General features: G+C 40.0%; 1 protein-coding gene across 1 annotated transcript; it reads right to left on the bottom strand.

Moving 5' to 3' along the window:
• Window positions 1–1,680: 1,680 nt before the first annotated feature.
• Window positions 1,681–24,009, bottom strand: znf574 (zinc finger protein 574). Its single transcript, XM_031744343.2, has 10 exons — window positions 23,905–24,009; window positions 17,812–17,969; window positions 13,202–14,384; window positions 12,908–13,122; window positions 12,156–12,335; window positions 11,799–11,893; window positions 9,590–9,684; window positions 4,462–4,610; window positions 4,029–4,316; window positions 1,681–2,637 (listed from the first exon to the last, which is right to left on the bottom strand). Exons 1-10 carry the CDS (start codon window positions 23,915–23,917, stop codon window positions 2,038–2,040), a joined length of 2,976 nt encoding a protein of 991 aa, XP_031600203.1. The 5' UTR covers window positions 23,918–24,009; the 3' UTR covers window positions 1,681–2,037.
• Window positions 24,010–24,625: the final 616 nt, after the last annotated feature.

Below are 24,625 nucleotides of genomic sequence, written 5' to 3'. Positions count from 1 at the left end.
AACCCACATTTGTTCTCATTTATTTAGTTAAATCTACAGAAAAAAAGCCAAACATAGCACAGTTTGACATAAAAGTCTATTTCTGGACCAACAAGATGATTCCCAAAGAGCTGCTAGCTAAAAAGAAAAAACAAAACAAAAACTATTGTGCAGTGGAACCTTAAAACTTGAGAAAACTGAGTAAGTGGAGGACAAACAGAAGAGAATATGAAAGTTATGTCCTTAAAAACAGAAATAAATTGATGTGGACCTTCAGTTGATCCTTCGCTGAAGCCTCCTAACAGTGTTAGGATGAAACAGTGTTCCAACTACACATAACAGACTTAGGAGTTATTTTGTGAAGCAATTAATCATATTTGTTTGTTTAAATCATCAGTATGTACAGAGGTGGTCAAAAAACTCCTGGGCAATTCACTGAAATGCACAAACTCTGTTCTTCAGTAAACTACTGCACCTGTTTTCCATTTCCAAGAAAAAATATAAAGAGGGGTGTCTGAAGACAGTACTGTAGTTTTTTTTAGTTAGCATAACTGCAAGAAACTGCAGTGCATGAGAAACCTCATTAAAATACAGACAAGTAGCGATTAAATTACTTTTACTTTTTTCTAAATGACTAGGATTAAATTAAAAACCATGAAAAGATTAAGTCTGATCTACTGATGACATACCGTCTTCCGTAGATCAAAAAGACATTCGCGCTGCAGTTCGTGTGCCTCACCGGTCTCATGATTTCCCCGCCAGCATCAACAATTTCATTATGTCTGCGTGTTTGTGTGTTTTTGTTTCAATGTCAAGCAGCAGGTATAATAAATGGCACTCCACCAGAATATCAGCTCTCATGATTTGCCAGGAAGAAGGAAAAAAAAACATGTATTTATTGACTCACAGGCTTTTGAGTGTCTCAAAAAAAGCAGCGAAAAGCTCCTCAAGTTTTGGCACCGGCTTCTTTTTGCTCCTCAGGAGCCCTCTATTTCCTGATGTGCGTCTCACTCTGCAGAAATGCTGCCATTTCCCCATTTCAGTTACCCGCACAATCATCAGCATTTCTGCCTCCATGACATGAAAACAAACTAAGACTGAGTGCCTCTGCGTGCATGTGGTCTCAAACCCCCCTGTCAGCAATCACTGGGTGGGAGACAGGCATAAACTGCACTTTAGAAGCCTATAATGGGCTACTGCAGCACTGGCAAAACTTATATCACATTATGCCTCTTCCAATTCAGACACAAATAGCATCATTATTTTTGATAACTATACAGCAAGTGCTGGATAATTTCATTACACAACTTGCCACTGCATAATGCTGTACTTCAGTTAAATCATCATAAATCTCGCCGTATCCCTATTATTATTGTATTTAATTACAGCACAAAACAAATCAATAATGTAATGTCCTACAAATTATTGGGAGCATTAGACTTGATCTACACACATTACTCTGCTTCGCTGTGCCATTTGCTAACATCAGTGTGTCTGTGTGTGACAGAAAGAAACAGCGGTTTGAAAATCTCGACAGCGACTGCTGCTGAGCGGGTCTTTATGTTTCTCAGCTCAAGCTACTTCCTAATGTTGGCTGAGGTGCCAATTTACAGCAGGACCTATAAAGTCTGTCCCATCTGATGAGACGGGGGCAATGCCCTCTTGTCATCCACCTAATAAAATGATCGACGCTCACAAGAGTGAATGCTCAAGCGTTTTATTATAAAGAAAGCAGAGAACACTTCATAGGCAACCACATCGTCCCCTAATAAACAGGGGCAGTAAATGCACACAATCAGTTCTATTAGTCTGAAAAGCTAATTTAGTGTGTGGTCTGCTCAATGTTTCCTCTATGTCATAAATTCACTTGTCTGCTCAAGAAAACTTATTACACAGGTGGGGAGTTTTGCTTAAACTCTCTTAGAAATCTGCCAGACAATAAGCATACAGGGTATTGGCTTCATCTGTCAAAATATTTAGATCACCAGCAGTCTATATTAGCGATTAATCATTCAGTGTTTTTCATGTCCTTGTTGTCCACGACTTTCTAAGCTACCTTCAAACAGTCTCCTCCATAATGAACTCAATGGTATGCTGTGGTGACTGGCTCGTCTCCACCATGGTGATTTCACTCCCGTCCATGGTGATGGTGGGAACAGTGATGGCCTGAGTTCCCAGGACAGAGGAGGGCAGAATGACAACCTGCGACGCTCCCTCTAAACTGCTGAGTTGATCAGATGGGATCATTACGGTCTCGGTAGTCCCTTCAGCTCCCTGCAGCACATAAATGGTCTGCACAGAGCCAGATTCGACCTCTTCCACGGTGGCTAAAGATGACAGTGCTTTGGCTCCCTCCAGCACCTTCTGGACTTGAGCAGCTTCAGCTGCATTAACCACCTGCTCCGCTGTTTCCGGAGGCAGGTCCCCGTGCAGTCGGATGTGTTTATCCAGGTTGGAACGAGACCGAAAAGCAGCGGGACAGTGAGGGCATGGGTAAGGCTTCTCGCCGCTGTGGGTGCGGGCGTGCTCGGTGAGACGAGCGGCGACGCTGAAGCTCTTGCCGCAAATCCAGCAGCAGAAAGGCCGCACACCGCTGTGGATGCGCTCGTGATCCTGCAGATGGGGCAGCTGGCGGAAGCGCTTACCACATGTGGCGCACTGGTGGAAGAACAGAGAAGAGCGGGGAAAAGGTGAGAGAGAGGCGAGAAAGTTAAGTTCACAACTCTGGCAGCACACAAACTCAACTGCAATTAATTCCTAAAACCTCTCTTTACATTTTTCTGCAGATGCAGCACTCCTGGCTGAGACACAGAAAGAGCAGAAAGAAAATGGGATAGGGAAGACAGAGGGCGAAAGACAAATACAGAACAATAAAAGGATATCATCATCATCAGTCCCACACAAGCAATTAATTGTTTGGTCAATAAGACATCCAGACACCAGATAAAAAAAGAAATGAAGGAAATATGTCTTCAACTATCGTGTTTTACCTGACAAAAGCTGAAAAAGCAGCAAATAAGAAGCTGGAGCCAGAGAACATTTGTCATTTTCAGCTTCGTCACAGGCTAATGATGAATATTCTGTCGCTGAAATAATCGATTCGACTAAACCCTGCAGCTCTGCATGTAAGGGGAGTGTAATAAATTACACAGAGTATGAGTTACACAACAGAAAAAATATTAGCAGTGATCTAAGAGCTCGACTTTTCGAAATAATCATTTTAGTAATCAACAGTTCAACGGCATCATTCCTGCAACACCAACATTTGTTCTGTTCGCTCCCAACTGAGCGCAGACAATGAAATAAAAGTAGATAGATGATTAAACCTGAAGCACTACAGAGGAGTAACAGTATTGAGCTTTGCTTTGATTCCCACTGGGGACACTCAGATTGAAACTGCAATCCCTATTGACAGATCTGCAGTTTCAGTATCTCTGTGAAATACACTCTAATATAATTACTTTCCCTGTGAAGTTTGCTCTTTATAAACTGAGCAAACACAGATGTTCCTCCAGGAACACAAGGTATATTTGATATAAATTAAAATGTATCCCCGTAACTGCCTCTGTGTTTGAGAACCGGTGCTCCTTGAACCACAGTCCTTAGCCTGCCTGATAGATCGTGGTTCAAAGCGAAGCCACAAATATTAAATCAATTTCTACAGCTGAGATGGGCTTGGGTGGGTCTATAGTTGATGTCCTGCCTCGTCACCAGAGCAGCAGAGAGAGAGGGAGAGAATCCCAGAATAGTAACAGGCACAGAGGGGAGCTGACAGGCCCTAACTCAGCCCTGCCATTAATCACAGGTACACAGAGAGGGAGAAAACACCCGCAGGACACACTCTGCACAAATGGCCATGGTCCGGAACCAGAGAGATGGCCGCAGCTATGAGCGGCTGTGACCGTGGATGGGGATGAGGCAGCTCTCAGTTTCATTTTGAAATACAGGTGTTTAAAAGATTTCAAGACCTTGTATAAAGAGAGAGAAATAGGATTCTTAAGGCTGAAAAAAACTACCTTTACACAAGTACACGCCATCGTGCTTCTTACCTCAAAGGGCCTCTCATCAGTGTGTGTCCTCATATGAACGTTGAAGGTGGAATTATAGGCAAATTCCTTGTGGCAAATCTGACAACGGAAGCGGGGTCGGTTTTTGGACTTGCTGAGCGTTCCTTGAAAATGCGCCAGCACATGCTCCTCCAGGGCACTGTTGGAGATAAATCGGCGGCGGCATGGCCTCACTGGGCATTTGAGAGGTGTCTGGCCTGTGTGGGATAAACGATGAAGGTCGAGGCCCTCTTGGGTCATGCAACGGTGTCCACAAAGGTCACACTCAATCTGAGGGAGGAATAAAGAAAAGGAAGGGAAAGGAGACGAGAGGGAGACACACCAGAATGAAATGACAGAAACGGTGTCGTCATTATCTAAATTTTTGCAAGTACGATGTCACAATCCAACTCCAATGTTCTTTTATGTTTCCAACCTGTCCAGTGCAGCGTCCTCTGCCCTGGCCCCTCCCACGACCGGTATTCTTCTCCTCTTCGGTAGTAGGACAACGCTGCAGATGGATTTCCAGCACTGATTGGTTGATAAACTGGGATGAGCAGTGAGGGCATGTCGCTGGCTGCTTGTCTGTAATGGAACAGTGTCGGATTTTAGACAGGTGGTCATAATTTCTCGTCATACTACACGCTAATGGCCGTGCTGAAATCTGATGGCTGGTTTGAGCTTGCTGACTGCTTGATGTTGGGCCAGCAATCGCGCAGTGACAGGTGGTACATACAGAATCGGCAACAGTGGCCAAACAATCCGTCGCAGTCAACAAATAATGTGGCCTCTGTTTACCGTTTATGATTTCAACTCGACAAATCGGTGCCAAAAGATGCAAAACATGAAAGTTGTGTTGTAAAGAGCCCAAAAACAACCTGTCATTTAGCTCACCTATTAAAAAATGACCAGCAGCCCTTTTTATAATGATTCACAAAGACAACAAAAGCGACTAACATTTACTGAGCTCAGCCGTGATGAGCTGCTGCTCTTCTCTTTGCATCACCAGGTTGACATCATTAAACATATTGAGTACTGGCCAGATGTAACCGATCACCATTAAACAGAGTTACTTTATCAATGTCATTTTGAAGAACAGTTTATTAACTTTTAGTGCATTCATCAAGTCAGTGGGTCACTGACTGTTTAATGTTATGCTGCTACAAGATAAAAAATGATCCTAAAGACTTTAAAGGCAGCCAAGTATAGAAACTTTACACTTCAGGGGAATGGTTGATATCAGTACAGTAATCAGACTTGTAGAAAAGCTACGTAAGGTATCACAATCATGCCTGTAAATGGAAATTTTAAAAATTATCAGAGTGCATTCCAACATTTTTTACATTTAAATCACCCTATATTAAAAATTATTTGCTTTTGGAGTGTTACACAAGCAATTTGATTACTTTATCTTGCGCTCTGAGAACTTTTCATTAGGGATGTTCCCAGCGACTAATGCACTAGCTGATTGAGTGAGAGAAGAAATGTAAATGAAATTAATTGTCTAGTCAAGTCTATTAAAACACACTCAGATAACAGTCAAAAGGGAGCAATCTAATGGACGAGGTCAAACGCTGCCTGCACAAATACTGCATGTATTCAAGAGCTATTTGAAACCTTTAATCCCATTATTTGATAACCAAATAGTATTTTAAATGATGCCAAAATGTGTGCCAATTTGTGGCACATATTCACACTCGCTGCACAGAGTCACGTCACATTAATTTCCCAAGTGTGGCTGACATTAGCACCGCCACCAGCCTTTTTTATTCAGGTTGCAGAATGTGGTTGAGTTGTCATATGCCAGATTGCTTTTCATTTTGAAACAGCCAACATAAAACTGCAAAAGGTACAGCAGAACTGTACTCGTTGCTTATTTACAACTTCCCATCACACAATGGGGTGTTGCCATCTCCCAGAGCTGCAGCTCCAGCTAGCTGCATAACACCTAAGATGAAAATAATAAAAAATTAATATGTTTAACCAACTAGTATTGCTGTTGCCGACTAGTGACTGAAACAAGATTTACAGATCTAGTCAACTGGTCGCACAGTCAAACATACTTTTAATTTCTTGTTTAATATATAAAAGCAGTTATTATTTATTGGTTAATCAGTTATTAATTTCCCTGATTAACTCGTTACCTATTTGAGCTATACAACATTATAAAACTGCAACATTGTGTCAATTAGATCATTCATCATCTAATTGATTCATCACAACCAAAGTAAACCAAACTTCCTCGCTCCCTGGGTAGCTTTCAAAAATCTGGTTGGGAAACTGCTGACACTGATGGTTCATCATTAAGTCCATAGGACATCATGCCAATAACTTGCAATTTGCTAACCATCTGTACAGTCTGTCCCAGTGGGGGAGATCCACTCTGCTCCCTATCGAAACTGTCTAATTAAACCTTTAATAAGGGCAATCTCAGCCTATGACCCTGGATGGATCAATAGATCAATCTCTCCAATCATTTTTCTCAGAGGAGCCCCGTACCTCTGACCTCTGCCGCACGCTGACTCTTCAAGCTTAACTAATGAGGTTGGTGTGCCAACACCCCCTGATTAAGATGAAGTGTCAACATGTTGACCCAATTCATTTGCCTCCACCTTGCTCCTCCACTCCACATGGCACGCTAATCAATAGAAAGTCATTGACCTAATACACTGAAGAACGCATATACCATACGCATATTTTTGTAAATTAACAACAAGCAAATGGTTAGAGCCATTTTTGGCTGAATCTGCATTATTCTACAGTCATTCACTGGATCAGAAAATCATCTCTAGTTTTTCTATTATAACAAGATATGTAGACGGCTGGGTTCTCGGCATCTCCACCACAATTTAAAACCCCTTCAATGATAAATAGTCAGACTGAGGAAATAAAGGAAGAATAGGGGACACTATGTTCACCTTATGGTCCCCTGCCACTTTTTTCATCTCCAGTTCAGACAGAAGTGTATGCATTTATCCAGTTTAGGACCAAAAATTGTTGCCAGCTAACGTAGTTGTCAACAATAAACATGCGCATCCATCAGCAACCAGTGACATGCAAAAATCACACATAAAGATACCCTCAATCACTTTGTAATATCTGTAGTGTAGGAGGCTCTGTGACACCAAGAGGGACATCATGCCCCTGAGTATCCTGACCAAAGCAACCTATCACACCTTTAAGACAAATGACCTCTGATGAAATATGCAAAGACCTGTTTGCAGTAGCATACCCACAGTCATCCTCTCGATCTTCACCATGCCCAACTGCATGTTGGGAAAACCAAGTGTTGTACTTTGTTCGTCTTCTTCTTATAGACATAGCATTTCTTTCCCCTTCAGTCAGTATGATAGTGAACTGAAGTCTGAACTCTAGCGCAGGTGAGTCTCGCCAAAAAGGACAAAGGAACAGTCTCGTCCAAATGAGCAGTGAACCGAACAAAAGTGTGTAACGTTGACCTGTAGCAGAAATATCACCCATATATATCATCTCAAATGCAGCCCATAATGTTGCCATGGTAGTGGTCTGCTGGTACCAGCTGGTCAAGACGCTGACGACACACGCATGATGTGTCAGAGGATGAACAGAGGCAACTGTCCAGAATATCATCGCGTCATTATGTGCAACTATCATCGAGTCATTATGAGCAACTAGCATGTTCAGCTTGGCATGTTCCAAACTGACAAATGTTTGCTTCAAAGTCACGCTCAACAATTTCTTATCGATATGCCCTATGACGAGTACGTTTTATGCCATATCAATTTAAAAATATTTCTACTTTAAATACTTACTTTGACGTGTTATTGATGACCCCCCGTGGGCAGAAACGAGAGGGGTTTAAATTATGTTACAACTAAACCTAGAAAACTGTGTAAACGATAGACATGCCAACCAGACTTAAAACATTTGTAATAGTAAATAAATGGTGTGAGGTGGCTTTTGTTTTCCTATATTAGGGGCTTGTAAAAGAAATTACTTATTCAGAATGACCCATTTCTCAAATTGTTATAAAATAATCACATGAAACAAGTTATTAATTCTATTTATTTACACACATTGACAAACATTAACTCATGGTCAGAGTAAGAATAAAGATATACAATAAGTTAAATCTTACCAGAAGGTGGCAGTGCTGTGTCCCTTTCTTTTAACTAAAGATGCCAAGCGGGTTTGGCTCTACCCACTTATTGGAAATATTTTGTCAGATCTCAAATAAAGGGATTTCATTGATTTTTTAATATAATGTTAGTTTCAAGTCTATGCATTGGTAGAGGACATTTCAGCGTCTCATTCTACTTCTTTGTGAATGACATCTTCTCTTAGGTTACACAGAACAGCACAGGTTCTCAGTATTTTCTCCCTGTTGGGAGTATGAATGACTGGCAGGGCCTCGGAAAGTATTTTCAGGTGTTTCCGAGATGAATGCTATCAAGCTACAAGGTGCAATGACAACTACACAGTTAACTGTGTTCTGACCGTAGTAATGACTATAATATTCTCCTCTGGAGTAGAGCCTTTCAGGGCTTCTGCAGACTGATTTCCAACAAGTCAATTATCCATGTTTTGACAGGACAGTAATCTTTGAAACACTGGGTCAGTTTCAACTATTGTGTCCTTAGTAAACTATGGGACATAGCACCTTCTCCCTAACATCTGCTATGCTAGTATTCTGTTTTCACCTATTAAAAAAAATAAAATATATACATATTAAATTCCTGGAGCAAGTTGAGCTTGAGCTATAGGGTCATAAAAAGCTGCTGAACGTGATAAAAGCTATACAAAGGCTAAAGACTGAGCCAGCAAGTGAAAGCTGGATAGAGGTCACAAAGTATGGCGATGATACAAAGTGTCCCGTGTGGTGGACCTCAGGGGCCTTGAGCAGTAAAGTGTGACCCCACTCAACATCTTGTGCATCTTTAAATTTGGGTTCCAAATCTTCAAAATGGACATTTGATTATTGTTCTTACACATTGCTCAAAATGTGTACAGAGACATATCATTTGCCAAATGGACATAAAAGCTGTGCATTAGCATTACTACCAACATCGATATCTGGTGTGTCTAAAAGATGCTGATTGTAATTATATAAAGCAAAAGCTTTGACTATCACTACTATTTATTCTGTTCAAGGAGGCATTTATCTTAAGACCTAGGATAAGCCCTTCTGGCATTAGTTTGCTAGCTATTAGTAAATAACTAAACAATAAGAAAACAGACTCACTTCTTCTCCTCTCCAGAAAAATCCATGATTTATTACAGCTATCTTGTTGTCCAGAAAGTTTTCAGGTAAAACGTGTTGTAATGAATAAACGAATGGCAGTTTTGTTTTTCATTAGCTTCTTCATTTCTCAATGAATCAATGCTTGCTGATTTAAAAAAAACAAACAAAAAAACTTATTGTCTTCCTCTTTGATGGAAGTAAGATTAACACATGACGCAGTGCAAAAACTCGGGCAAAGAATAAGGTCAGAATAATGGACACCAAAATCAATATCAAAGAAAATCAGGCTAGTGCTTGCCAACTATAAAAATATAAAATACAAGTCCAAGTCTTGAACTCTTACCCTGATGTATGAGGGAGTGCAGGTCCAGGTCTTTCCTACGTTTGAAGGCCTCTCCACATTCGGCACAAGGGAAGGGGTGGCTGGTGTGCAACAATCTGTTCAAACACAGAAGTATTGACAGTTTTTTTTTTAATGCTACATTCAAACAGAGCCAAAAACATTTAAATCATAGGCCAAGGACATAAACATATATAAAATTAAACAATTATAGCTCCCAATATAAATACTTAAGCAGTCCTAATTCAGAGACACATAAAAGTGTGTAATTAAAGTCATGTTTTGGTCTTAATCTGCCACCTTGTATGTACTTAGCTGTACGTCAGGTCAAATGAGGGGTACCGGCGTAGTGTACAAACAGCCGGAGATAAAAGAACAGCAGTAAACTGGGAGGAGTCAGGGTTAGACATGAAAGACTATATTTATCCTCTGCATAACGTTACGCTGGGTATAGCCTTAGGGGAGGAGAGAACTGCTAGGATGTATTCACCTACTCCTGCATCAGGCCTGTTTTTACAGCAAGGAGAAAAAAACAACACTTCTTTGCTGTGCGTGCAGCTTCTCGTAATCAGAACAAACAGGGATGACGTTTCAGTTTCCACAACTTTGTTAAATATTACATACATACAAGTATCTGTATTACACCGCCACGGTGTTACTGCTTTAGGTAATGTTCCTGAAAATATTCTTCACCACATGACTGATTCAAAGTAAAATTGGATGCTAGAGGTTATGTGCAAGGACCATCCAAGGCCAGAGTCTTTCTGTTCCCTGTTAAATGCCAATAGAATTCAATATTTCAGGGACAGCTGACCTCGAGCCAGATAGAAGGATTAAAATCCCCGTCAGGGCCACCCCCTCCAAGACGGATGTTCTTTGACGAGCAGGGGTCACGTCACATGTAAAGTATCAGGGTTTAAATTAGATGTACACTGACACCTAATTTAAACCCTGTTGATCCATCAATATTTCAATCAGCAGAAAATGAGCTCAATGTTGAGTCATTTTACATGCAAATGAGACACATTTGCATGCTGCAGATTCCGTAAACATCTAAGACGTCCGTACCCTTCTCTCTACCACTTTGGAAATACTCTTATTTGCTTTCTTGCTGGAAGCTTCAGGAGAAGTTTGATACCTTCATCTTCTCTAAAAGGAAACCAAATATCTTTTTATGTGTAAAGGTTTATTTCTGAACTTGGGAATATAAAAAAAATAATTAATTTAAAAAAAACCACAATCTTAACTCAAGGTCTTAGCATTGTGTGTCCTCATAAAGAGTGTGCGTTGCAGTTTAAAGCTCAGGATAAAGGTGGTAAAGAACCTTGAGTTAACACTGTTTCAAAATGAGATCGTTAAGGTTTTAAAGAGTTTTTCATAGAAACCAGTGAACTTGAGGATGTCATCAAAGACAATGAGATCAGCCTTTTTTGCCTCTCCACATTTTCCTGTTCACCAAAATAATAATCAGAGGTATTACTTATTAATCTCCTACAATGATGTCGATTTTTTCCTCCTAGATAATGTAACAGTAACCATTTCACTGTTTTACGTAACATCAAGATAATTAAAAGACTTAAAATTATTACATTTTGGTGAAACCTTTGGGTTTAATGAAAAGGGAATAGTGAATATAGTACTTAGCACACTAGATCATGTTAAGTCAATATTATATGAATTTTATTTTTTATATATATATATATATATATATATATATATATATATATATATATATATATATATATATATATATATATATACATATATATATATATATATATACACACACACACACACACACACACAGTCTGTAGTGTACATCCTATCCCCCTTGTTCAGCCAGGTAGGACACGACCAGGCTCTTTCTCCTGTTCTGTGCAGTTATCGTTCTCATCTTAATTTACTGGGCCTGCGTCTGTCAATCATATGTGGCTCAAGGGCACACAGACATCTCAGTGTGTTTGCTACACAGCTTAAAGGTCTTGCTCAGTGGTCGGACACGGCTCAGCTGCTACAGCTCCCGGCAAGAGGGAGGGAGGTTTATCTAAATCCTGTCCTGCCTTCTGTTTGAAAATGTAATTCTAATGTAGTTATGCGGTAAACAGATTTTGAATTTGATTGAATATTGACACGTTCTAGTTATTTCCACCAACACCTGCAAAATACAAGGTGTCGAAAGTAAAAATAACGTCAGGAAAAAAAGTGTTATTACTTGTGATGGTTGAGCTGATCCTCGGTGTTGAAGCGTGAAGGACAGTTAGGACAAGGGAAGAGATGAGCAGCTCCTTCGTTGTCCAAACTGCACACCTGCATTGACAGACACAACAATCAATATCGATAAAAAGGGTTTCCTCAGCAAGATACTCACACAGTGACTTTTTTAAATGTAGCTTTTTATTATAGAATACGTCGTCTACCATTTCACCTACTGTCAAAATCACTTTGAATATCAATAATATTCCCGTGCACTTAACAATATTTCTAAATATTAAGATATTTTACAAGATTTTGAAATAAAATGCTCAATCAGAGAGTGATTTTGATTAATATTAAATGGTGGAGCTGGTACCGGTTTGCGGCCACGCTTGCGGCGAGGTAGTGTCGATGTGTGAATGCGTTGGTGTCTCTTCAGGGTGGCTGCCTGGGAGAAGTTTTTGCCACAGACATCACAGCTGAAGGGCTTGTTGCCCGTGTGGCTCATGCTGTGGCGCAGCAGGCTCTGCGAGTTGGTGAAGGACTTTGTGCAGACCTTCACAAAAACAATAACCAGAATTAGTGCCAACAGTTTTAAACACTATTTGAAAGCAAATGAAGCTGTTTTGAAGTATGGAAACCTTTGAGCGAGTCACATATTCCCATTTTTTTAAATGAAAAGAGGTAAGAAAATTAAAATTCTTGAAATGTTTTAGAAAGTTACCAAAAAAAATAACAATAACTGTGTCCAAACAACCCCCCCTCCCACCCACATACACACACAAACCCACACAAACCCACACAAACCCACACACTTATTTCCCTGTCTTCTCATCAGTTTTATATTGTAGAAGTCGTCTTCTTTTTACTTAAATCTGTAACTTGCTCAGCGATGCCCAAACTTTTCTGGACATTTTCATATCTACATTTGCTCAGATTCTACTTGTACTTTAAACAGACATCATTATGCAAAGACACCAAGGAATCTGTCAAACATAATGAGGCTGTAGATGTCAGCCTTCACTTCACAGCATTACATCATCTCATCAAAGTCGTCTGCACAACAAAAATGTAAGTCATTCCCGAGACTCGAGACAGAGACACCCTGATTGAATGTTTGATTGGCACCTTGCAGGTGAAAAGTTTTTCTCCGGTGTGGCTGTAGACGTGCGTGCGGAGGAAGACGCGTCTCGTGAAGGTTTTGCCACAGTACGGGCACACGTGCGGGAGTGGTGTTCGAGCCCAGTCCTGTAGCAGCTTGGCAGGTGGAGGGTGATTGGTGTTGTCCGAGTCTGCACCAGTGTTGGCCTCTAATTCTTCTTTAATATCTGAACTCTTGTTTCCTGAGTAAAGAACAAAAATTCTTGTTAAAAAACAACTACTGCCTTGTAGTTGTGTTTTAAAGTAATGAATTTCACTTACCTTTGAGTGCATTAGCACTCAGGATCCTGAAGGAAGGCCTGCTTCTCTTAGGAAGGGGGGAACCTGATTCACCAGCCGAACCAGGTGAGGAAAGCAGTCGCTTTGTGCTCTGTGGGCTATCCTGAGGTTTGGTGGTGGCTGTTTCACCACCAGCTTCCGCCCCATCAGCCACCTCTGTCACTGGCATGAAGCGGTGCTGCCGCCAATGATACAGGTACTGGGTGGTGTTCATGAAGCTCAAATCACAGTGGGCACACGTGTGTAGCGGCTCATTAAGGTTGTGCTTCTGCTTACGATGTGCAACCAGCCCTCCCTCGTCGCTAAAGCTCTGAAGACAAAGGGTGCACACGAACAGCTCGGGCTGTGTGAAAGTGGTGTCAACACTGGCGGAGGCAGGAGGTGCACCGTGGTCCCGCTGATCTGCGCCATTGCTCTGAGTAAAAACCTCTGAAGTCATTTCCGTAACCTCTACCACCTTTTCCTCGCCCTTCTGTCGGTGCTGTTTTCGGTGATAGAGGAAGAGAGTGGTATTTAGGAAGCTTTCCCCACATACGGAGCAGCGGTGCAGAGCTTCCTCAAAGCCGTGCTGGGTCTTGCGGTGAGCCACTAGTTCTGACACCAGGCCGAAGCACGAGCCGCAGTCCACGCACAAAAGCACAGGTTCAGGCTTTGGCTTTTTGTTTGCCCCTCTTCTCTTAGGTGACGACTCATCTGGATTTGAGACTGAAACTACCTCAGAAATAGGAGGATCAGAGCTCTGAGATGAAGTGGTCTCTGTACCTTCCTGCTGCTCCAGCTCATGCAAAGCTTTTTCAACTGCGTCTGAATTGATATTTTTGTTAGTTTCATGCTGTGAGAAAGAGGGTTCAGTGACTGAATATAAAGGTAAGGTTGCACTCTGGACTGAGGAGGTCTCTGGCATAGTTTCTGAATCTGGTTTTGACTTGTTCTCAGACATGTCAGACTGCTGACATGCCCCTTCTTTACGGTGCTGCTGCCAAAGTACAAGGCTTTTGAAAAGTTCATCACAATCCCCACACTGGTAGAGGATCCTGGGCTGATCTGACGATGTGCTGACTTCATCCTCAGGGGGAGCACTTTCAACAGCCTGCACAGACGGCTCTTCTGCTTGAACTTCAATCTGTGGGAGTGCATCTGTCTTTGATATATTTATTATATGTTGCTGCAAAGACAAGAAAGGAAAAAGAATAAAGTCACTTTTTAAAATCTTTGTTTATACAAATAAAATGACTTGTTGCAATAACAAGTCAACACGCTTTGGTTTTTTTCCGGTTTTATTCTTTCTAAAGGATGAAAGATGAGAATTCAGTGTTGGGGTACTGAGGTCAATTAAAGCAGTGTGTGCTTAGAGCCAAGGTTCCCCTGAGAGCTGCAGACAACCAAGATAAAGCCTCAGCCTGGCTGATAACAATCAAAAGGCCCGTCAGGGTTGCAAGGGTCACTCCACAGGGTCTTACCTTCGCGCCCTCCACCCATTTGGATGATAAAAACAGAGCATCAAGGTCGGGGTTAAAGGCATCTGGAGCTGTCAATCACAGCTGTTCAACATGTCTCACATGTAATGATTTGTATTTTCTTTGTTGTGGTATTCTGGAGTGTGAGAACTGAAGACCACCCTCAGATGTGGTCTAGCTGCTTCACAACACACACACCCACGCAGCCATCACCCACAACATTGAACCCACTGGTAGGCAAAGTGAGTAACATCGATCATCTCGTTAAAATCAATGACCTGCTGGGAAACCTTGGCTTCTGGCATTCATGTGGATCAGTGCTTTCAAATGTGGCCAAAAATAACGCTTAATTTTTCATTCAAAATTCCCACTGTTGTGACTTTGACTCACACAGTATGTAGTATTATGGATGGATAGCGCTTCGCTAACCACACAGCAACGCTGGGTTTAACAACTTTTGTTGTAGAAATCAAGCTTCGAATGCTGGGTGGCTCAGAAAACAAATAAGGCACTGACAGTGCTCATTTGTTCTAAAATGATTCATTTTTACAATCAAACATCTGGTTTTAATTAAACTTCAATAATCAAATTAAGAATTACTGTTCATAGCCCTCACACGGATGCTTCTGTGACACATATGAGGTACCTAAACACATTCCAGGTCTGGAAAAGAAAGCGACTGGGCTTTTTCAAAATTTCCTGAAGACGTTTCGCCTCTCATCCAATGGCTTCTTTCGTTCCAAAACCAAATCATGGAGAGTGCCAGCTATTTAAACCCTAGTGGGGGGTAGTCCCTTAAGAGGGTTGTTTTAGTCCAGGAAATATTCCTGTACCTCCCAGATAGCAGAAACATCTCTCCAGCAAAGTTCAAGGCACTGACCCAGCCTCCAAACTCCCCAAATCTCAATCCTTTGGAGGATCCTGCAAACCACGGGATCCACTGCTAGACAGTGCAGGGGACCCCAGAAGCCCTGCATCCATACCCTGACAGAAGTTAGGAATGTAGTTTTGAAAGTGTGCATAAACATTATATAAGATATAATACGTTTTTTTATAATAAATAAAAAGTAAAATACACATCCTGCCATTAACTGCCTTTTGACTTGCGTTTTAAAACTAATTTCACTGACTTTTTATTTGAAATGAGAGCATCATTTTGTGTTTGTGCTCCTTAAACAAACATCTTTACAATAACGCCTGCTTGTATTTACTCTAGAAATCCACAGTGCTGTAAAGCTCAAGCAGTTTGTACAAGTTGTATTTTTTTCCTACTACAGAACAAATATTAATTGAATGTGTCATAAACAAAAGCAATAAAACGCTAAATATCATCTGATGTTAAATGTGAGCAATATGTTTCTTAGAGTTATGGGGATTTTTTTTAATTTATTGGGGTTTTTTTGCTCTGACTGATGCATTTCTCATGCTCTTCTTCCCGCTGGCGACTCAGGATGCAATCTGTCTGTCATGAGCGCCGCCATGCTCTATGGACGTGTGGTGAAGACTGTAAGGATGGAAGTCCAGGCACAAGCTTTGACAGCCGTGCCCTACTGCTAAACGAGGGGCAGTGACTGCTTTTAACCCTGCGGGCTTTCTGAAGCTGTCACGGGAATGGCAAATAAAAGAAAATAAAAAATAAAAAAGTGGCAGCTACTTCACAAGTCTCAGCTCAACCTGTCAAAGTTAAATGGAATAACTCTTTTCATTATGCAACTTTCAAACCCTGCAATTCAGACCACATTTTCAGAAGACTAATGCTTTCCCAAAGAGTATTTACCAACCTGAAAGCAAACCATAAGAAATAGTGAATACAGTGCATTATGTAAATATCTGCACCCCTCTAAAAGCCAAGTCAAAGAATAAAAACAACAGCAGTATTAACATACAAGAGGAAACACAATACAGAAGGAAAACACTAAGGGGGGAAAAAAAAGTGGCATAGATGGTAAAGCTCACCCACAGAAGCGAAAGGGTACGGTGGTCAAAAAGAAAACAGTCTGTTCATTATTACTGCAGCATGAGGACCACTCTGGTGATTCAGCCAGCCTCATTGGATAACACGTAAATGTACCATCATGGATCTCAATCTGGTCTGCCACTTTCAGCACATGTCCTCCTCTTCTTCCACTTTCCTCTGCTCTGGTTTATCCAATTAAATCTCAAAAATAAACCAATTCTGGCACATTTTTCTTTTAATCCTGCAGCTACTGCATCACATAACCTAATATATGTCTTTAAAAACAAGAAAAAAGAAAGAAAATCTTGTATACACCAACACTTTGAGAACAGGGCTTAGCCCACAAGCCTGATAAGTACAGACTATGAGAGCTTATTCAAACTATAAAGCATGTTTTGTTGTTCATTCTGACATATAAAGCCTGATTTAATAGTTTTACAGTCTATTCTTAATCTACTTTTAGCACACAGCCACACACGTCTCCCTGAGTAGTGACTCATTACTCAGACGAACAGCATGCAAATGTGTTCTTTTCTCATTACTGGACAGGAAGCAGTTGAACTGTTTAATAATCTTCTTACCTTAACACACAACTATTATGAGTACATAACAGTAAAGGTTAGGGGGCTAAATCAAGTCCTAATTCAGTCAAAATACAACCAGAGCCAAAATGGGGAGAATTTTCTCTTCTCCAAAGTAATTATGTAATAGAAAACCATCGTGAACTGAGATTCTCTACATTTTAATGTCCTTTATGGGCAAACAAGAAAAATGACAACACAAATGCAAATCATTGTTGGCTTATATACAGCTAATTTTCTGTCACTAAACCAAAAAGACTTACTGGTTACTCTGTGATTAAAAGTATGATGTCAGGGTTCACATAAATCAGAGACTAATACGCAGCAGCACCTTGAAATATGTCAGTAAATAATCACAAACAACACCATCTTAAGTGCTCGGACCAAGGTCACTATTACTTTGATAAGTAGCAGAGCATTGTGAATTTATGACTAAAGTTAAACGTGTCACTTCAAAGTCACTCTCCAGATATGATTCAGAGGCTTTTATGTGATCACACAGATGGTTATTTCAGGCCACAATGTCATAATTTAAGATTTTTAAAAATCACAGTCACATGACAAAAACGGCATAGCGACGACTGTGTCAGCGCTCACCTGTGTCTGCAGCACTGGGATGGTGACGGCGTTGGTTCCAGATGTGTCGGGCTGTTCATCGCCAGCAGTGCATGTCAACTGGTGCTTGAGGACCTCTTCCAGGGTGTTAAACTCCTGGTAGCAGGGGAAGCACATGTAGACGGACGAATTCTCCATGGCTGTAGGGGGATTAGAAATTAAAAACATTTCATGAGAAGTGCAGCAATGCAAAGCTGATGTAGATAAAGTGCAACAGTTCTCAAAACGAATCCATGCTTTGAATAAGTAACATCACTACGTGAATCTTATACAGATCTGTAAGTGCTTTACATTTGGAGTTTGGTTGTGAACATTGCCCTCTTCTGATGAAAAGAAGTGTCTGCATATATAATCAACAGCAGCTTGGACACAATTGCCAGTATGCAAACTGTGGGATTGCCAAGATGACTCACCATGCACTGAGCCGAGCTAATTGTTATTTTGACCATGCAGGTTGCTGCTCAGGTGGAGACCTTGCCAACTCTTTCTCTCTGTCTCTGTGCCATTTCACGGCCTGAGCTTGTGTTCAGCTCCAACATCAATTAGATATGTTCTGTAATTGGACCCACTGGTGGTGCAGTCTAGCTCACACTGCTGTCGAATGTAATAACCAAAACACTATGTCTGTAAGCCTTCCTACTCACAAGATAGCATTTAGACCTCACACTCCACAAGCAATGCTCCTCTTTGAAAAAAAAAGAAACCTTTCAAAATGAAAGAAACCCAGTAAGAGGCACACGTGTTTATCTCTGAAACACATCAATTCAACAACACACTTTCTGGTTTATCATTTTAATTGGCAGACAACGAGGAAATATAAAGGTTAATACAGGTGATATAATTAGATTTTGTTTTGATGAGACATCTCATGAATAAGCATAGGTACTTAAGAGCAGTAATAAATTGGTACTGGTACCAGATTCACCAGTGCCAAAGTATTGATATGGGTCAGGGTGCTGATAATTATGCAATGGTAATTCATCCTAAAGGTAATCATAATGAAGCCAGGCGTGTCAAGCAAATACATGAAGTTACTATCCATTTACAGTTAGTGATCTCTGATAACTGCCTGCAGGGCCGACTGTTCAAAAGCGTTGGCACTCTTTACTACATTTAATGAAAATGCAGCTACATACAATACACTGGATGTGAAAGTTGGTTCTGAGTGAGAAATAACCTTGGAAAACACAAACCAGAGTACTCTTTAAAGAAACTGAGACTGCTTTAGCAAAGAACCCTCTGTAGACATCTTCAGTGCGGCTTCTCCGCAACGTTTCTGATAGGATGTACTCAACTAAACTTGATTCTTTCATTTTAAAAATAAACCTGTGGTTATTAACACAGTTAACTCTGGCTTTAAACACATCACTAAATTTTTCTAATTTATGACAAGCAGCCTGTAGACCTTGTCAGAGGATTGCGGTCGGACACTGAAAAGAAATTTCTTTTCAGTCGCTGGATAATGGAAAATGCGATGTGGACAAAAGCTGTGTGTGAGGACTGTTTCCAAATTTACTGTGAAAAGACTATAATTCTGCATCAGCACATCAGGGAGCTGTGTGTTAAACCATAGCTGCTTTCCTGCAGTGGACATCGAGGAGGAAGCACCACAATGAATACGACCATCTATGACATTTCTTACTGTAAGCGCACTAATCACTCTTAGGAGTTATGCACTTACTGTGAAACACTGGGAAATCTGACCTTGTTTTTTTTTGGTTTTTTTCCCATTTGCTTACTTTGAATTTGTTTAACTACTACTTTGAGAAAATGCTGATAATAAAGCGGCCAGTTTCAAGTCACACTGATGTTAAATTTATGTTCATGGCAGGTGAAATTTCTATAAAATGCCTTGTGTAGATGAGTTATTAATACCTGCTATACCATACCTTAGAGAACAACTAAATTATTTCTCTTAGAACATAAATACAGTGTGGGGTTAAGTATTAAAAATGTGAAGCAGAAAATTGTGTCTAGTCAGATGGGGGGGGTGGGGGTGTTAGCCCTTCATGCAGTGCAGAGGGGGTATGTTGCATCATAAGACAAGGCTGCGGCTGATGACATTTCACAAGTCCGCAAGAAGGCATATTGAAAAATGCCCAGGGACTAAGGGAGTTGACTTTACTCTTGACATTTCCACTTTATTCTCAAAATGAACAATAAAAAAACCCTTTACTATATTTTTTCTTCTATCATACACCGAGTGGACCCCTAGTTTTTATTAAATGTTCCTGAGGGGTGGGGACACTGACACATACACACACACACAAAGTAAATGGTACACCCAGTGTTGTGCCAAAAACCCACTGTTGGTATTTATATATGGTTGTAAATAACTTGCTGCCCTATAACCTGTCAAACAAATCCACATATCTCTCATGAATGATACCAAGTCAAGTTTGAGCCAGAAAGAAAATTCCTGTCCTGCGATGTAAGCTGCAATCACTTTTTCTCTAAGTGACTTTAACAACAGTGGCTTAGTTTATCCAGATAAATAGTCTCAGTGACATTAAAATGTCTTTTTCACAAGAGATCTGGTCAAGAGGGCAGCAGAAATTCCAACAAATATAACATTTTTATAAAGATATTTTAAGTGGTCATAAAGGACCAGATTGATTACAGTGTAGAACACAAGTAGGTACAATAATACAAAGTCATAAAGATACTTGCAAAACAAGCCATTTCTTTATATTACATACTTCTTTCCTAAATCCTGTTGATTACAGCCAATTTACTGGTCTAAATAAAGACATTAGACATTAAAAAACATACAGACAAACAAAACACACTATTGGCACACAATATTTAGTATTGTAAATACTGAGGTGTAGTGGTGTATGTGAAATAAGCCACAAAAAAAGTGTGTCTTACTGCTCTGATTTTAGGTTTTTGAGCAACAATAGTTTTATTTAACAGCGTAATGAGCTTTCACAGGTATTCCAAAATCCAACTGGTATCTTTAATGGATATCTGAATTGGCCTCTCTATGCCTCACTGTGAGGTTGTAGACCCACATGGATTTCTCCCAGCCAATCAATAAAGATAAGGATACGTGACAGATAGCGGTATCATTGCATGAGAGCAATCAGCAGTGCCCCAGAGCAGTTCAAACTTCAGTGTGAAATGTATGGCATAAAAATGGTGGGAAGTCCATTTGTAGACTTACACTAGTTGTGTCTAGTGAAACACTTTATTTCTAAAGAATACGCTGATATAAAAGTAGATGGAGGTCAATGGACCTTACAAAAGTTTATATCACACTATCCAGTAATACAGTGAGAAATTTAACCCACTGCAGACATTTTTAAGCTATAAATGGTAAAATGTTTTGTTTGTTTTAGGATCTTATAGCTGTGCCATATGACCAAAACCTCCCGATATAAAAAATTTCTCATCCCAACAACTATATATATCGCAAAAATGTGACATTTTCTGTAAATTCTATGAGTCTCGAGCAACTGAACTTGTTGTGTGAAGTGTTCTCAGCTGGGAGTCGTGTACATGGAGTCGAGTGTTTTGACTGATACATGAAGCTATACATTTTTAGGCATAAGTCGTAACAGCCGCCATTTTCTTTGTACTTATTACATGGCGTGCTGCGGGGAAAAGCCTGTTCTAACATTTGAATCTAAGGATTATTTTGAGCACCTGACGGCTCTTTTTTGCTTCTAATCCATAAACTCTCTCCATACTCTTCTTGTGTAGGTGGTTGAAGAGGTTTGTCGTGTTTGAGTCTGTGGTGGGGACCGGTTTGCGGCATAATTTGTATAGTAGTTTTCTGGTAAGACTTTTCATAACCAAACCATGTCTATGCTACAGAGGTAGCCCCTCGTTTAGGAATAAGGTTCTCAATTCGTTTTGATTGATCCTTCTGTTGGGAGCTACCTGGTTCTGCCTCATCTTCACTGGCCATGCTGGTATTCTCTGTGCCTGCATCCACGTGGTGACTCTAAGCGCCATTTATAGTTACTTCATGTTTTTATTTGAGGTAGTTTGTTCGATGAACATTCTGAAATTTGATGTTTGAGAAATTTATTTTGTCATCATTTCAGTTTATTTTGAAAAATCTCAACAGGATCTTCAGCTTTATTGTGAAAGGTTTATGTGGAAAATAAACAAGTGGACGGCGGAGCCACACAATGGTCTTACTGTCGTTGTTACTAACGAAAGTACGCGTAAAAAAGTCACTTGTCCGTCCGTAGTGTGGTTATTGTAAATATAAGCGCAAGACAGAACTTTAAGAAATTGATATAGCCACTACAGTGATCATCAAAACGATGAAAAAATTATTGCCGCAAACAGTCTTTTTTACGACACCACGAAACAAACGATATAACATGAAACGATAGATGTTTTCATATTGTCATCCGATATGTATGGTCGTATCGAACAGCCCTACTTATAGCAGTTTTTAAATCATACTTAAATTGCATATATTTGTTTATTTTTTGTTTTGAGTATTACTACTGCTAAAACTGACTTATTTATTATTAGTATTATTGGTAATAATAATAATACTAATAACAATAACAATAATAATATTTGTTTTCATTGAATTCTGTATTAAAAAAATAAGTGGTACCACCAGTATTTATCTTTCTATTTTTTCCACTCTTTGTTATACATGAGTATTTTTTGTTTTCAGTACATCTACACTTGACAATTTCTTTTTCCTTCAAAGTGGCCTCAATTTTCACTCAGATGTACTACTTTCTTTCACAGAAATTCAATCTGGTCTTTTATGGAAGAAAGCTGATCAAGTAACATTCCACAGAGTAATACAGTCTGTATTTCAGTGTGTACACATGTTCCCAAAATGAACTTAAGTCTTTGAAGTATAAAGTTCAGCATCTTACAAAATATTATTGCCACCTTACAGTACCATGAAGCAGTTGGACAGGATTGCACTTAGTGTTATATGTGTAAAAAAATAATGCCAAAATGCCAGTGTCACTCAAAAAAACAAAAACAAACCCTAAGTAAACAGTTCTTTAAGTTTTTCCAATTTTTTTTTTATATATACACTTTTAAAGAAGTGTTTTACCCCAAACAGTGAGAAACCATACATAGTAACTTAACTGGCCTTGACTTACAACATAAAAATGAAAATTTTACACAACTTTTAAAAAAGTCAAGCAATAATCTTCAACAACACTGTAGGGTACTGATTTTGACTTTCCATGAATTTCTAAGTGTCATATAAATGGATGGATAAATCTCGTTTTATGCCATTTGTTGATATCATGGCATACCAAAAACGCCCCACTGTGTCTGTTTGGGTCTTTCCTACCTACCCCACCTGCAGAAACTACAACGTCTTACTGACTACTCCTCAGTCAAGCAATAAGGGATCAAGAGAAATGTGATATACATTTGCCAATTTACCTGCAAGCACCTATCATTATTTCCCTCCCTACGGTGTGCTAATATTGCATCACGGTTGTGTTATTTCTAATGCTAGCCGTTAGTTTACTGCAGAGGCAATGTCACTCGGATGAGGGGTGATCTAAGAAATAAAAGTCACTCATGTTTCATGCATTCACCAGCAAAAATAGTCCTCCCGTTTGCTTCGTTGTCGGGGGTCTGATATGAAACAGCTGGGAGAAAAGCTAATCAGCTAGCTAACGAAGGCTAACCGTTAGCCGTTAGCAGCCCAAGAGCTTTATCTCGGACCACCAGATTGCTGCTAACATGCAGCGATGGCCATCTTCCTAAAGCTGCTAACATGTCCGCGGCGTGGCAGCCAGCTATCCTGCTAGCTCGGAAGCTAATAAAACACCCTGCGTTTTACTCCTTGGTAGCGGGCGTCAACGACGCATTTGCTAGCGACTAAACCCTTTTACCACTTGGACCACTGGTGCTTACTTTCTGATATCAAGGAGAAGAAGAAGAAAAGACCGAAGAAGAAGGGCGGGATATGCTTCTTCGGTGGTATAATGGCGGCGACAGACTAAAAGTTAATATTAGCTGTCTCCCCCCGTTGAAATCCTCCATACATAAATATCAGTTTGCGATATGAGACCACAAGAGCAGGATTTGTGTAAAAATAAGCCAAATATATTCAATAACACTCACCTAACTCGGACATTGCTTGTCGAGGAAATAGGACAACTTCAGTTTTTCCCGTATGTTAGAAGGTTCGCGCTGATTGGCTCGATCGGTCACTTAATGCGCCAATAGCGTTCGAGCACACATAGCACGGAGAGTTTGTAGTCCAAAAGCGCGCCAGCAGCATCAAGACTCGTGAAGGGGTCAATCATTAACTCTCAATTACTAACAGAGCTACACACAAATATGTCTGTAAGTTTAACCACAAAGCACCAATTTATCACTATTTTAATACCCGAGTTTGTTCGCACTTTACAAACGAATTTAGAACAACTGATAAAGTCCTGGCTTTCTTAGGAAGTTTAAACAGTCTTTAAAGTGAATACTCCTCCTACTACTACTATATTTGAAGTCTTTCTGTCACAGTTAATCAAAAAAAGTTTAGTACATGCAGTACTGGTAATATAGCAAATGTGTGTATAGACAAACAGTATTTGTTTACACATACAACACCGCAAAGGGTTTTTAAAAAAAAAAATGTTTAGATTTGTTTTTTCATTGGGTAACACCATCATGGCGGCCCAAAATTTATTCCATAGTACAGCAACAAGCCAAAAACACACAACTAGAAAAAAAGAATAGATTTGACTCATGGCTTATTGCATTTTTTCTGTTGTTATTGATATTGGAATATCCCAAGTTTATTGCTCAGACTCAAAAGTCAATTTTTGTCTTGTTTCTCTTTACC

Source organism: Oreochromis aureus, linkage group 11, assembly GCF_013358895.1.
Source record: "Oreochromis aureus strain Israel breed Guangdong linkage group 11, ZZ_aureus, whole genome shotgun sequence".
Lineage (NCBI taxonomy): Eukaryota > Metazoa > Chordata > Actinopteri > Cichliformes > Cichlidae > Oreochromis > Oreochromis aureus.
Note: the sequence above shows the minus strand (reverse complement) of the source record. Positions and strands in the feature narration are given on the sequence as shown.

Excerpts from the sequence above, each read along its gene's own strand:
- znf574 (XM_031744343.2), bottom strand. Across the intron at positions 9,685-11,798 it reads GATCAGCTCAACCATCACAA|ATTGTTGCACACCAGCCACC; the intron begins GTAATAACACTT and ends GTGTTTGAACAG. Across the intron at positions 4,317-4,461 it reads GAGGACGCTGCACTGGACAG|ATTGAGTGTGACCTTTGTGG; the intron begins GTTGGAAACATA and ends TTCCTCCCTCAG.